Below are 15,616 nucleotides of genomic sequence, written 5' to 3'. Positions count from 1 at the left end.
GTTAATAAAGTAATTATGAATAAGAAATCATTGCTAACCATGAATTTTAAAGATACTTATTTAAAGATGTCTTTATTGTATAGAACTTTATCTGCATTGTTGAGAGCTTTACTTAGTGGCAATTTGAAAATTTGGGAAATATTGTTTGCTAACTTTAAAAAGTGTAATTTTTACCATAATGAGCATGTATTTCTAGATTTTGTTGTAATAGTGTTTGACCCAGGAGAATTGGTTTGGTTGCACTTACAAAAGGAAAGGTTTCCTAAACAAAGAAAGTCAAAGCTCATGCCGCCTATGGATGGACTTTTTCAAGTTTTGGAGCCCAATAACAAGAATGCCTACAAGCTTGATTTACTAGGTGAGTATAACATGAGTGCTGCATTTAATGTTGCTGATTTAACTCCTTTTGCTGCAGGTGATGATCTTGATTTGAGGACAAATCCTTTTCAAGAGGAGGGGAATGATGTGATTCCGCCCGAGCCCACTCCACCGATAACCCGCTGGGGTGCTGACTCAACACGGATGAAGACTAGGCCAATCACAAGAGCTCAAATTAAGAGATTTAAGGGCAAACTGGGAGTATTTATACATAGGGTAATCAATCTCAACAGAGCTTGTCCATACTTGAAGATACAAAGCTTATTCGAAGCATCCAAGTGGTGGAAGCCGATACGGACCCGGGTGACGGTTTTGATACATTTTTGGAGTCCGGGAAGCATGAAATGGTTCCAATGCTTTATGGGTTCAATACATATGCCTAAGAGGTCATGGAATCAAGTTAAAGCAGCCTCAAATGCAATCAAAAAGGGCTTGTACGGACAGCATCAACAATTTGGCCGAATTTGCTGTATTGCTTGCTGGCTTTACTGTATTTGATTGTTTTAGCCTTTTCTTATTTTTCCAAGCATGGGCAACGTGTGGGACTTCATATTCAGCTTATTTGGCATCCTAAAAAGCATCTAGAAGCTGATTTGAAGCTCAAAGAGGTCAAAGATTGATCAAAGTCAACTTGATCAAAAAGGCTAGCATTTTTAGTTTCCTAATTTGTTTTTACTTTTTGTTTTAGGAAACTACCATTACTTTTTGGCTTTTATTTATTTATTTTCTGGAAAAATAACTTTAGGAAGGTTTTTATTTTATTCTTTCAAGGTTTTTATTTTATTCTTTCCATTGTAAATTAATTAATTCCTAATTTAATATAAAGGAATTAATTAATCAAACTTAGATTAGGAAAGGAAGTATAGTTTCAGCCAACTAGGTTTCTTTATGTGTGGTGGCTGGTTTTCTTTTGTTTTTAGGGTTTTATTTCATGGCTTTGCAGCCTATTTAAAGGCTTATTTTTCAATAAGAAAGAAAACTTTTATTTGATTAAGAAAATACATGTGAGATTAATTATCTCTTTGTTCTTTGAGAACACCTAAAACACCATTGGAGAATTGGTTGTTCTAGCTTGACTTATCAATAGGTTTTTCATCCCCTATTGTGGCGTCTACATTATACCAAGGTTTCTAACCACAGGTTGGTTAGGGGTTGAGGTCCATTCCATTAGAACTTGAACTTAATTAAAGATTCGGGCTAATATAATACGGGTTTAGGAGCAGGTCGTCCTAGGTTCGTATCAAACCTTTTGCCACCATTCTAGCTTTGAATGTTTCAACCTTCCCATATGGTCCTTTCTTTCTCTTATAGATCCACTTGCATGTGATGGGTTTTACCCTTTTAGGTGCTTCTACAAAAGACCAAACTGAGTTAGAATCCATAGATTCCATCTCACGATCCATGGTCTTTCTCCACTCTTGTACATCAACATCCTCCAATACCTCTTTGTATGTGGTAGGATCATCATCAGGATTATCCAAAACAACCTGATAAGTCTCAACTAATAAGGCATAACTTGTAGGTTTACGTATTATTTTTCCACTATGAGTTTACTGCATTAGTTGTTGTACATGCACAGAAGGATCCAAATTTCATGGTTTAGGTGGATCACCAATCTCTTCATTATATGCTTATTCTTGAGCTTCTTGAATTTGGTATTGAGCTTTTTCCTATGTTTATTCATTTTCAGGTACATTTTATACATCTTCCCCTCACTGAACATTACCAGGAAACAGGGGTGGAAATCTAGGAGTTTATGGTGGTTCTCAAACTTAGTCAAACTCTTTAAGAGCTATTTTACTCTTAGGTTTAAAATTGTTTATATAATCCTATTATAAGAAAGCGGTATGAGTACTTACTATCACTTTCTTTTCCTTTGGATTAAAAAATATTATACTTCTTATTCCCTTTGGGTAGCCAATAATCATATACATTTCTATACGAGAATCCAATTTTTGAGATTTGTATGCTAAAACATGTGTCGGGGCACCCCAAATCGAAATATGGTTTAAACTGGGTTGTGCCCTTTCCATAATACTGTGAGTGTCTTTGAAACATATTTAGATGAAACCAATTTTAGTATGTATACTGTTGTTTCTAAGGCATATCCTTAGAATAATTCAATTAATGATGAATAACTAAGCATCGACCTCACTATATCTAAAAATATTTTATTTCTCTTTTCAGAGATTCTATTTTACTGAGACATTCGAGGAGATGATAATTGAGAAATTATCTTCTCTTTAGTCAAGTAAGACTTAAACTCTTCATACAAGTATTCACCACCTTGGTCAAACCGGAGCTACTTGTTATGGACACCTAATTGCTTTTTTGCCTCAACATTATACTCTCAAAATTTATCAAAAGCTTCATATTCATGGCGCATTAGGTAAACACAACCATATCTTGAGTAGTCATCAGTAAATGTGATGAAATACTTATACCCTCCTTTGGTTTGAAAGCTCATTGGTCCACATACATCAGTATGTATCAATTCCAATCGTATGGTGGCACGATTTCCTTTGGCCTTGAAAGGCCTCTTTACCATTTGACCTTCTAAACATGATTCACATACTGGTATAGGTTCAAAGATTAATGAATTTAAAATTCCACTTTTAACCAAACCATGAATTCTACTATAATTAATATGATCCAATCGCAAATGTCACAGATAGGTTTCATTTGAAACCTTCCTTTTCTTAGATAAAGAAAGTTGCTCATCACTAGTATTTTCGATGGTATTAATATTATAAGACAAAGGAGTTAAAAAATATAGACAATTCATCAATAATTCAGAGCAAATAAAAGTATTATTACTCTTTGTTGAAACTGAGGAATTAAACTACACTGTTAAACCATGTTCATTTAAACAATTGATAGAAACCAAATTCCTTTTAAAATCTTCCCCTCACAGATAGGATTGTCTAAACCAATTTGATAAACTTAAAATTTTATTATCACAACATAACTCTACTAGCTCTATTGCCCTTACGGAGACATATTTCCGGTTTCCCAACTTCAAGCTTCTTTGTCCTTTACTGAATGGGCTGCTTTGTTTGAACCACTGCAAAGAGTATGGTTAGTGGCTCCTGAGTCAATTATCCATTTATCATTGTAATTCTCCACTAAATAAGCTTTAACAACATTTAGACTACCGATACATGATTTAGACAATCCTTCTTCCAGTGACCTTTCTGATCGTACTTGAAGTACTTGCCTTTCGGCTTCTTCATTGCAGCTGGTTTGATAGCTGGATCCATTTCCTTATGCTTCTTGGTCTTTTTTCCACCCTTAGGTTTCCCTTTAGGTTTTGAGGAACTTTCAGCATGATATGTACTTCCTTGCTTCTCAAGAGACCTTTCAGCATTCTCAAGCTCATGCATCAATTTAACAAGTGTAAGCTTCAGTTTGTTCATATTATAGTTTATTTTGAACAGACTAAATCTATCCGTAGAGATTCCAAGATTATGTCAATCTTCATCTCTTGTTCCAGCTTAGCCTCCATCATTTTCGCAGTACTGATGTGTGCCATTATCTTTAGACAATTGTCTTGTACATTTCCTGCAATCATTCGACTGTTCATTAGTGCCCTGATGGCTGCTTGTCTAGTAGTACTGTTACTTTTAGCAAACATCTCATCTAGAGTCTGAACTATTTCTAATACACACTCGAGATTATCAAGTTGCTTCTGTAGATGTTCTGCAATGTTGGCAAGAATATAATAGCAAGCTATCATATTTGCCCATTGCCAATCTACAAATTGCTTTTTAGTTTCCTCTGAAGCATTAGCAACGGGCTCATGGGGTTTCGGAGTTGCTGTAATGAATTTTATTCTCTCAAAATTAAGGACAATATAAAGATTGGTTTTCCATAGGTCGTAGTTATTTTCATCCAATGGTTTTTGACTCAAAATTGTAGCTAGAGGATTAAAGAATGACATTTTCTAAAAATTACAAATGCACACATATTAACACGTAATCAACACAACAAGCATATAAATATGTAGATTTCTTAAACTCCCTATTATTAATGTTTATTGTAACAATAATTTAATTTTCATTACAAATACTTATGTTGGGCAAGACATTTATCATAAATTAAACTTTGACATGGTATGTTTTAGTGTCCTACTAAGTTAACATTCAGGAAAGGTAAGGTGGGTCTCAGCTCCTTAAAAACCTACTTCCTTAGACAATGCTTTCTTAGATAACACAAATACATACCAATCAAAATTGATTTAAAAAATTAAAACTTTTTGAACCCGATATGTATAGTGTCATACCAAGTCAGCTACCAGAAAAGGTAAGATGAGTCAAAGACTCCTTAAAAATCTATCTCTTTAGATTGAGCCTTCTCATAGTACACAAAAACACATCATTCAGAATTGATTTTAGAAATCAACTATTGTTTCAATAATCTTTGGTCTTTGAATAACACTAGCAGAGCCTCGTTGGGAGGATTATTAATGTTATCAAAATTGAATGTAATAATTATTAATTTAATTTCAAAATTATCTTTAATATTTAAGCATTGTCAACGTTGGATTGTACAAACTCATTAAAATTTCGAAATTATTTTAGATCCAATCCAATAAAATGCGGTCATGCTTATCCATTTGGGCACCACATAACTATTTTATCATTGGACCCTTAATGGAGCCCGTAGGTTTCAAATTAATTAAATTAATTTTTAACCTTTGCCCATTTAATATTTTACATTAATTAATTAGGATTTTCCATAATAATATTAGCTAGATAAAACAAGTATTATTATGCACATGTACATATCATGATGCAATTATATGGTAACACATATTCTAAATGGCATCTTAAGCATATATCACATGTTATATTCATATAATTTAAACAATTATAAGCATAGAATAATTAATAGGCCATAATCCATAGTTTCCTAGAAAAGAAAATTATAAGCCCAAAAGGATCCAGAAGTCCAACTTGATATATGGCTCGTACTTCTTCTTTTCTTTAGGTCTTACAAGTCTATGGGGTGTGAGCCAAATTAGAATTGGTTTTTAGGGATTTTAGCCCCAAAAAACACAAAACCCTAATATGTCCCCTATTGATCCCGAGCACCAAAATCACTGCCAATTGCCACACAAAACTCGGATCATCACGAAATTTTGCAAGGAGGTAGATCACCGCATAAGGAATCAATTGATCCAAAATCATCCAATTCCAATTCTACATGTGCCCCCACGCACCCGTTGAAATTAGGCGTGTGAAACCCAATCACAGCCACTGTGGGTGGCACGTGTGGATGCATGTAGCAGCCTCCAGTGGCGGTCCTCCTCCAACTGATCCTCCTCCATGTCCTGTATTTGCTTCTAGTGTTCGTTTGTCAAAACATAGCTTCAATTGGCACGAAAAATGATGAATATCAACATGTATATAGTTTTTCTTGAGTACTTTTATATATTTTTCCAATAACCCTAAATTTTCATATAAAAATTCAAAAAAATGCAGGAAAAATAAATAAATAAACAATCAATGAGGAAATCTAATCTTATGATTAGTCTCTTTGTTACGTCCTAAAATAAATACAAGCAAAAATCTACCATGAATTAAGGCCAAAACCAAATAACTAATTCATAATACAAAAAAATTATAAATAACATGAATAATAGAATTCTACGTGCCATATATCTAATATGCATCGCATATACATGAAAATAAAACAGTAAAAAAAATGGATTCAATTTATCACCTACCGATTCAATCAAAGCTCTGATACTAATTGTTGTAATCATGCATACAGCGGAAGCCTTATCGAGATTGAATAAAGCATGTGATAAATTATGTCATTGTCCATTAAATTCTTACTAACCTTTTGTTCAAGACCTTCCAAGCTATTCTAATTCCAACAGATCTGTGTGTGGACACACCTAATTACTAGAACAAGAAGTCTCAAAGGTTTTATTTTCTATTTTGGTTTACCACTAAGGTTTTCAGTATCTGTAAAACAAAACTACAGAAACTCTATCGTACAGGCTCTTTAGAAAGCAATCTATTTATAGACTCTATACCCTAGCCTCTAGGGTTTCCTAATTGCCTTGGGCCCAATAGATGGGCCACATTTGTTTCTAAACAATTAATTTAATGGACTCTACCACTTTAGTAGCTAGTTTGGGATTTAACGGGTATCATTAATTAAGGTTCTTGATCAACGGTTTAGATTGCGTCTGGAGCATAAATCCAACGCTTTTAACGTGGGCTATAATGGTAGCTCTAGTGGTTAAGTACTTTATCTGTGCCTACGAATGTGCGGGTTCGAATCTCATAGATAAAAAAGGTCTAGGGATACCAAAAAAAAAAAAACATATCCCATCTCTTACGGTTGAGACCTTTCAAAAAAAATAATAAATAAAAAAAAAACACTATGTGGGTATAAGGGAAAAAAAAATGTTAAGATATATGTTAGAAATTTTATCTAATGTTAATAAACTAACCCAATGTTTACAAGAAAAAGTTTGACTAAATAAGGTATGGGTAATAACTAACTAAGTCATATATATATATATATATATTGGTAATAACTAAGTCGTATGTATAATCTCCAAAATGTTTTAAGAGATAGAAAAGCTTAATTTCTATTATTTATTTTTCAGAAAACAAAATATGATTTTAAATAAAATCTAACAATATATGCTAATTGTTGAATGTTTTCAAAATCTCAAATCAAAATCATTTATCCATTTTATTTTCTTCCTTCAATATACCAAATTGCTACAAATACAGGATATGAAAAAATTTGTTGCTGCAAAATATTAAAAGATCGAAACCCATTTTAGTACAGGGTGGAATTCAAAAATTTGAAGTAATATTTTTGTGCATTTGATCGGAGGAGGTGGCTACAGAGTGAGGACCAGTGGACTAATGGAGTTTACCTTGCATGGCAAATGAAGAGTACTTACATAGAAAATGTATCAAGTCAGTCTATATAAAGCAACAAAGTGACAAACCACTTTAGGGTTAATCAGTTAGCATAGGCCTCTCTGACATTCTGAAAACTGACGCAATGCTTATCATATTGAGGAGATTATCCTGACACAGATTTGAGACTAATTGCCCTTTTTTATTCTTTGAAATGACCAATCAGGACATGGGTTTTTGTAAGCAAAAAATTATTTTTTTCTGAGCTTGGTTGGGACATGATATGATTACGAGTAGAGGCTCCGAACAACGGCATTAAACAAACCCCAGGCCCCTATGGTTTAGGACCGAACGATGTGCTGAAGTGTACAACCAGAACGGGAATTTTTTTCTTTTGGGGGACATTTAAAAAGATAATCTAATAAACAATCAACAATCACATACAAGCTAAATGAAATGATTTATAAATATACATTCTATAAAAATATTTATTAAATGTTGCATTACAAATGATTTATTAGCACTACATCATCGGTAACAAATTTTTTCACTAAAAACGAGGCATGTTGTTTTCGAGTGTGTGCAATTAATAAAAGCCCTGACGGTGGGCCCCATTATTGATGCTTATATGTCCGTACAGTCATTGGTATAATTCATTCCTTTGTCTGAGAGGGTAAAATCGTACTTTCATAATTCCAGAGGAAAGGCTTAGAGAGAGAGAGAGAGAGAGAGAGAGAGAGAGAGAGAGAGAGAGTCTATTGATGGAGGGGAGGGGGAGGGAGGAGTGTCTTCGTGGTGAAATGGGTGCACAGGACATAAAGTTGCCAGTGGGGTTCCTGTTTTAGTTTTCAGAGAGACAGGCCAAGAGGGGCCTTTATTTTATCCACCAAAACACAGGGAAAATGAAATAAAATGACTTATTTGGTCATTGAAGAAGAGATTGACCCTACCACACCTCCCAATTATCAGACATTAAAGTGTCACATCAAAATGTGTATAAATTAGAATGCTGATTAATTTATTTTTATTTTTATTTTTTTTTGATAGAATGCTGATTAATTTATTAGGTGTAACTGGATAAATGAAAAATATTCATCCCCACGTCTCCTGCAGATTACTACCAAGATTAATGCACATGAAAATGTCGGAGATCCCCACACGATTTTTCCCAGTTTAGAAAGTGACTTTATTGGTTCAATCTCTTTTTCCCGCATGTTTAAGAGAGAGGAAAAGGGCAAGAGTCTCTGTTATCTATTATGAGCGATGAATTTACAGGTTTTTGTTAGATAATTTTTATTTGTTGCTCATAAAATACTGACATTACTGAAAGTCAAAGAACTGGATAGATTATCTACAAGAGAGAGCCAAGTCGCTAGTATGAGAAAAATTAAAAATTTACAATATTTTCTGAGTCTACATTTCCTTTTCACATATGGGACTCGGCAGTATTAGAAATTTCCTCCTAGTAAGTGGTCTTTTTGGCATTTCTGGTTTCTATCTTAGATGGCGAATTTCGAATTCCATTCTGTTTGAACAGATTTCATATCCTTATTACTTATTGGCCGATTCAATAGGTTCAAACGAGTTTTGTTGTATTAAAGTTGAAACAAGACATAAAAAATAAATAAAAATAAAAAGTATTTTCTATTCTTTTTCAATGTTTTGGATTTTGAAAATTATTTTCAAAAATAACAGTAAAATACATAATCGTGTTTTACATTATAATTTTTTAATTTTCTAAAATAGAAAATTTTGTTCAAAATAATTCGCCAAATATATTTTTAACTGAAATAAAATTAACTTTGATAAATTATTTATATCTACAATTAAAAAATTATATATTTCAAATATAAAAGGTGATAAAAAAAATTATAAATCATAAAAAATTAGCCCTAAACTTTATTTCGAAAAGTAATAAATTGGAGAAATCGAGAACATTTGATTATTAAAAAACCAAAGAAAAGATGTTTATACGTATATAATAAGTGTGATAGGAAAATCTGTTTTAATTCAATTAAGAATAATTTTAACTTTCAAAAATATAATAATTAGGAATTTTATTATTTACTATTGCTAGTTGATAATGATCATTATAAAAATATATAAAATTTTAATTAAAATATTTAATTTTATTAATTTTTATTTTAAAATTTAAAAAAATTAATAATAATAATTTAATATATAAAATTTATTAAAAATTAATCATTAACAATAATAAATAATATTTTAATATTCGAATTCAAATATAAAATACAACCATCTTTAATATTTATTATCAAAAATTTCATTTTTTATAAAATATTAATTAATTAAAATTTTTTTTATAAAATATAATAAAATACATATTGTTAGAGAGTTTTGAAAATTTAAAAAGCAAGCCTTGGCTGCAGACATGTATTCTTGTCAATATATATATATATATATATATATATAATGACAGGCTTTTATGGTACGGTGTCCAAAAGGACCATGAACCGTTGGGCCTGCTCTGTTTCTTTGGAACAGCGCATAGGGGTCTACGCACGTGGACTGGTACAATCACTTGTTCACCTTGCTCAGACACAGAGGAGAGTGCGAGGACCAAAAAAAAAAAAAACAAAAAGAGAGTTTGAAAACTGTAGAGAGAAACAAGGAAAATTTGGAGCTCAATAAATTAAAAAAAAAAAGAAAAGCCTAAAAAAATTGGGCACAGACAATTCCTCTATGTTAACAAAGCCGTGTCCCTTCCCCAATCAATGAAAGAAAATCTCAAACAAAATCAACACCCCTGTCCTTTCTTCTCTCTTTTTTCTTCTTGTCAAACTTTTGTACAGTTACTTAACTTCTTACACCCCCCATAAATACTGTGCAAAAACACCTTAGATTCCCAAATCTACCCCTCATACATCTGGCTTTTTCCTATCTGTACCTCTGATATTTCCCTGGATTCTCTCAGTACTATTTGATCAGATTCAAATAGAAAAATATAAATATTAAATTTATATATTTATTTAAAAAAATTGGACTCACAAGCAAACTTTTCACCCGCTCTGGCTCCTAAACCATCCATTTTCAATGACTTGTGTACATCCTAGAAATATCATGGGAAAGTGTGGAAAAATTAACCAACCTTTATTTTCCATATAGGGTACTGAATTTGCAACGAGGTCATCTATTTTTAGGGTTTCTGATTTTTTTTTTTTTTATTTCTTCTTGTTTCAGTTAGGTTACTGACTGTTATAGGGGGTTTATGACAGTCTCTCCTCTACTTTTATTATCTATATGTGGCATTATCATCCTTTAGATCCTACCCCTTGTTTGGATAATTCACGGAAAGTCAGTTTTCTAGACACTACGTGGCACTTTCTTCTCTCTCACTCTTCCAAATTATTAATATTATAACCATTATTAATGTATTGCTGACTTCAGCTGGTTTATGAATGATGGGGTTAATAATACATAGCTTGTGCATATAATTATATATGCATAGTCTTTTTTTTGGGTAATAATATATATGCATAGGTATGTGTATACTGTATAGTACCATATTGTAGCTATAGCTTTGGTCTTGGACTGGGGTATCTCTGCATGCTACATTTTCAGAGGGATCTGTTGCTATAGACACAGAACACCAGGCAAATGGATGCACTGCATGCATGCAACTACCATCATCAACATTATGATCCCCCTATATGCACTGCATGGATACATGGATTTTTTTTTCTTCTCTTTTTGGTAAATATGGATACATGGATATTGGTCATGTATATTCCAACTTAATACATTATGGTCCAATATCTGAAATACTCTTATTTGTTGCACAATATTGATTTATTAGTCTTATTGCATTTCTATATTATTTAATGTTCAAAGATTTACAATTATTTTGTCTCGAAAAGCATTAATTTTTCATTATATCCATGCATATGTATGTATGCATGAAACATAACCAAAAAAATAAATAAATAAAATTCTCTTCCATAAAAAATAAAAATGCATGGGGTTTGAATGGTACCCACCAGTACTTCATTACTCTTTCCCTTCTCTGAATTCCTATCCACTATTACAAAGTCATGACTATCACAGCACTGGCTCTGGACCTGATCAAACCGTTCAATTGGTAAAAAATTGTGATGGATATTATGTATTGTCTAATCATCACAAATTATGATATGAACATGTCTAATCAATCAAAATCATATTGCACAAAATAGAAGTAGGTGAGGCATCCGCCGGTTACCCTGCGAGTAGATCTGGAATTCTGGACATAACGCTGCCACTGTTCAAAATGTATTAGGTTCATGGCACGCTTTGGAAATGCTACTTCCAGTTTATAATTTTCAAAAATAGTTTCTAAACATATTTGAATAATTTTCGGGTACAACTTAATTAAGACCAATAAAATCTAATTTTTGTAAAATGTTTTTCTTTGAAAAAGTTGCGAAAAAAAAAATATCGGAGCAGATTCTAAATGTACCCTTTAGAAAATTAACCTTGAATTAAGTAGTTCAAAATTTGAGAAAATTTTATTTGCACTTTTTCAGTTTTTTTCTTAGTTATATTTAATCAGGTTTAATGATTTTGATAAATTATTATAGACTTTTTTAAAATTTTTTTATATTTATCAAAATAGATTAATTTATTAATTTTTTTTATAAATTAATTTTAAAGATACATTGGTTATATAAAATAAATGTAAAAATACCATAATTATTTATTTTTTTGTTAGATATATTTTTAATTCGAAAATATTTATCTCATAGGAATGCATATTTTACTATTTCAAAGAATTAAAATTCATTTTAACATTTGAAAATTAATATTTCAATAAACATATTTATCATATTTAAAATATATTTAAATCTATATGGATTATTCTATACTAAAAATACATAAATAATTATAAAATTTTGATTTTGATTTTGATTTTTACCAAATTTAATATTTTGTTGGGAGAAAAAAAATATCTATAAATGGTAAACATTAAAACTAATTTGATATAATAATCTAACATATCAATACATAACTATTTTTATTTTTACTTTTAATTTCCATGAATAGGTATTCATACGTTATGCAAAATAACTATTTTGTATATCAAAGTGCTCTAACAAATAAGGGTAAAATATTATACTTTCACAACGTTATTTCAATTACAAATATTCATTTTTAACTTATTTGGTCTTTAATTGTTAACACTAATAGGTAAAATTTGATAAAAACTGTCATATAGATTAGTTTTGATATATATTGAAAACTAAAAAAGGCTAAGGATAATTTTCTAAAAACTGAAAATCTAAATATAATTATAGTAAAATTGAGAGAGTCTAAATTAAATTTGCCCAACAATTATAAGTGATTTTGCAAAACCAATCTTACATACCAGAAACCCATATTGGGAAAATGAAACTTCCATCCTTTTCATAACTTTCCACTTGATTAATTAGGTAAAGCTTGTGTAAGTCCTTTTTAGCTACATATTTAAGTTTTTTTCAGTTTTCAATGTTCCCAAAAGAGCAGTCCTCAGCTTTGAAAGTGTGTGAAATCTCGTAGTTGGTTTTCAGCTACTGAAACTTGCGAGAATCCCTTACTGAGATAAAAAAAAGGTGTCCTTTTCGACATGAAAGAGAACCAGTAGTCATTTTCAGATCATGCTGGACCACAACTAGCTAATAAATAAATAATTAATTATGCTCAAGTTTCTAATTTACTTAATATTGGAGAGGATTTGATTCTGAATTTCTCATTAATGAGTTATTTCTTCATAGATTTTCAAAATATCTATAATATTAAGAGATCTAGTGATTTGATTGCAAATAATTTTGTAATTCGCTATAAAAATTAATTGGCACTTGAGGTATTGTATTCTCAATTAAGCATATATGCCTCGTTGAATATGGCACACATAAATAATATATATCAATTTTTTATAATATATGATAGTTCAGCATTTTTAACCATAGGTTTGGTTTTATGGTACGGACATCATCAGCACTATAAATATATATATATTTTTTTTGGGTATATATACATATATCTTGATTTTGTTCATCTTCTTCCTTGTATTTTTGCTCCCTTGTTTGTCATATATATGCTTTGCTGGGGCTCGCAACTGAAAGGATACAGTTGCTCTCCATCCTAGAATATGAATGAGGCACAGCATTTTGTTATTCCTCTGGTGGGGTAAGTGAAGCATGCATTTATGTTTTTGCAGGTTTTTCCGTCCTTCAACATCAGGAAGACTTAGGTCTTTAAACATTTACACGTATATAAAACCTATACAGTAGACTGATAAAAACTGAGATCATTTGGAACAGTTTCCTTCAATAACATTGACCTCATTATTCAATGTTTGTGCCCAATTTTCCATTACTCATTGTATCAAAACTAGTACATTTTTAATTGAATATATATATATATATATTAGTGAGTCGCATCGTTTTTAAAAAATGATCATTTTTACAAAAATTATTGTCAATGTTTCATAAACATATTAAAAAACGATAAATTTTTACAAAGTCAACATTCTTTCTAATATACGCATATAACAATTTTACAGTTTCCATATCATTAAAAAATTATATATATGTATATAATTCAATTCCTTCTTTTGAAACAAATTAATATTTACTTAAAGTCTTGAACTATATCAGTCTTCAGCAAATTAACTGGGAAAATCCCGTAGTCACAGCTATAGTTTATAAATAATTTCCAAAATTTTAACATGTTTACTTTGCCACTATATTTATTTATCTATTATTATTTTTAATTCCAATTTGATTCTTTTGGGTTTTCTAGATAGAGTGTAAATGACATCCTTCACGAGTTTGGAGCGGGTACATACATGTGAAGCTGCAACACGAAATTCGAATGAGATCAAGGCAGTCTCTCCAATCTAGGCAGATTAATGAACAACTGAAATGTTACAACCAAAATAACAAAAATAAATAATAAATGAAAAATGAAAAAACCCACTTTTCCATCTTTTTTCCTTTTAAGTCCAGTTCTAAAAAATCCCTACAAGAACAATTAATAGGTCACATGCCATGGGTAAAAGGTTAGTCCAGTCTACTGTTGTGCCCAAAGACAAAGCTAACCGACTTTCATGCTTGGCATCCAACGTAGATAGGCGAAATAAAAGCCAAAGGATTAGATGCTTTGGTGCTTCTAGGTACCTATATTTATGCGTTAAACAATTAATTATGTACTTCTTTGTTTATGTTTTTTAATTTTTTATTTTAAAATTTTCTTTAGCGTTGCGTATATTTTGTTCATACTTATCATCTAACTAACTATAAACTTAAATAAAAACTACATAATTAAATACATATAAAAGAACATATAAACACCAAATTTAAAGCTATTTAAAACTGTTTATAAAAATGACATTTGTTTTGACCAATATTTTTCCTTTTGTTACCTCAAATAACTATGGTAGGTAGTAGTTATTTATAATTTTGATATATTTGATCCCTCAAATAAAAAAGAAATCAAAAACATGAAAACACTGCCAAACAGGGGTAAACTTCATATTTTTTTGCCTTCTCAAATCCAATTTTTAAATGTTATTTAAGCCAAAAAAAAAAAAAAAAAAAAGATTCAACTTTTACTAATAATTTTTGTTTTCTCTCTTGGAAGCTCAGAGAGGAGAAAGTAGAAATAGAGGCACACCAACTTTGGTTTCTGGTTCCAAAGGGAACAACCCCAACAGAATCTTACGGAACAGTCCTATGATTTATATGGTGGGCCATATCGCCCATATATCACATCCTTTTGTAACCTCTTCCTTTTCATGCATTTCAGGCTAACAAAAATTGATTATAGCCCTGCAACCAACCAACCAACCAGCCATGTCGTGACATGTATCTCACATTACATGGTCATTCCAAAGGCATGTAGTTTCATATTTTCTTTTTTTTGGTCAATTATATAACCAACTCTAAAGCATGAGCTTGGGGTGTTTTGAGGCAAATCCATTCCTTGTCTAGAAGAAAACCTCACTTTCTATCTATCATATACATATAAATACCAAAACACACACAATATATATGCATATGGTTCCCACACCCACTCCTCTCAAACAGCTTTGTTTCTTGGTTTGGTAATTCAACAACAATTTGATCTCAGTTTCACATCATGTGACAGAACACCCCTAACTGCTTTAAACTCCATTTCTTGTCCTTTTGGCCCTATTATACTAGTTTACCATAATTTGTTTATTTTTTTGTCCATATTGTTTAGGGGGCTTATCTAAAACTGTCAACTCCTTATATATTCTTATTTTACCAAAACAGGAGTCTTTCCTATATGCAAACAGATTTAACCAACATTTTTAACAAATCATTGTAGCTTCAGATTTTTATTATTCA

The 15,616-nt window shown here is 31.1% G+C and overlaps 1 protein-coding gene across 1 annotated transcript; it reads right to left on the bottom strand.

The window, feature by feature from the left end:
* Positions 1–3,802: 3,802 nt before the first annotated feature.
* On the bottom strand, positions 3,803–4,318 carry LOC107428915 (uncharacterized). The gene has a single exon (XM_016039515.2). It carries the CDS (start codon positions 4,316–4,318, stop codon positions 3,803–3,805), a length of 516 nt encoding a protein of 171 aa, XP_015895001.2.
* Positions 4,319–15,616: the final 11,298 nt, after the last annotated feature.

This window comes from Ziziphus jujuba, chromosome 12, assembly GCF_031755915.1.
Source record: "Ziziphus jujuba cultivar Dongzao chromosome 12, ASM3175591v1".
NCBI lineage: Eukaryota > Viridiplantae > Streptophyta > Magnoliopsida > Rosales > Rhamnaceae > Ziziphus > Ziziphus jujuba.
This window is presented reverse-complemented; position numbering and strand designations above follow the sequence as displayed.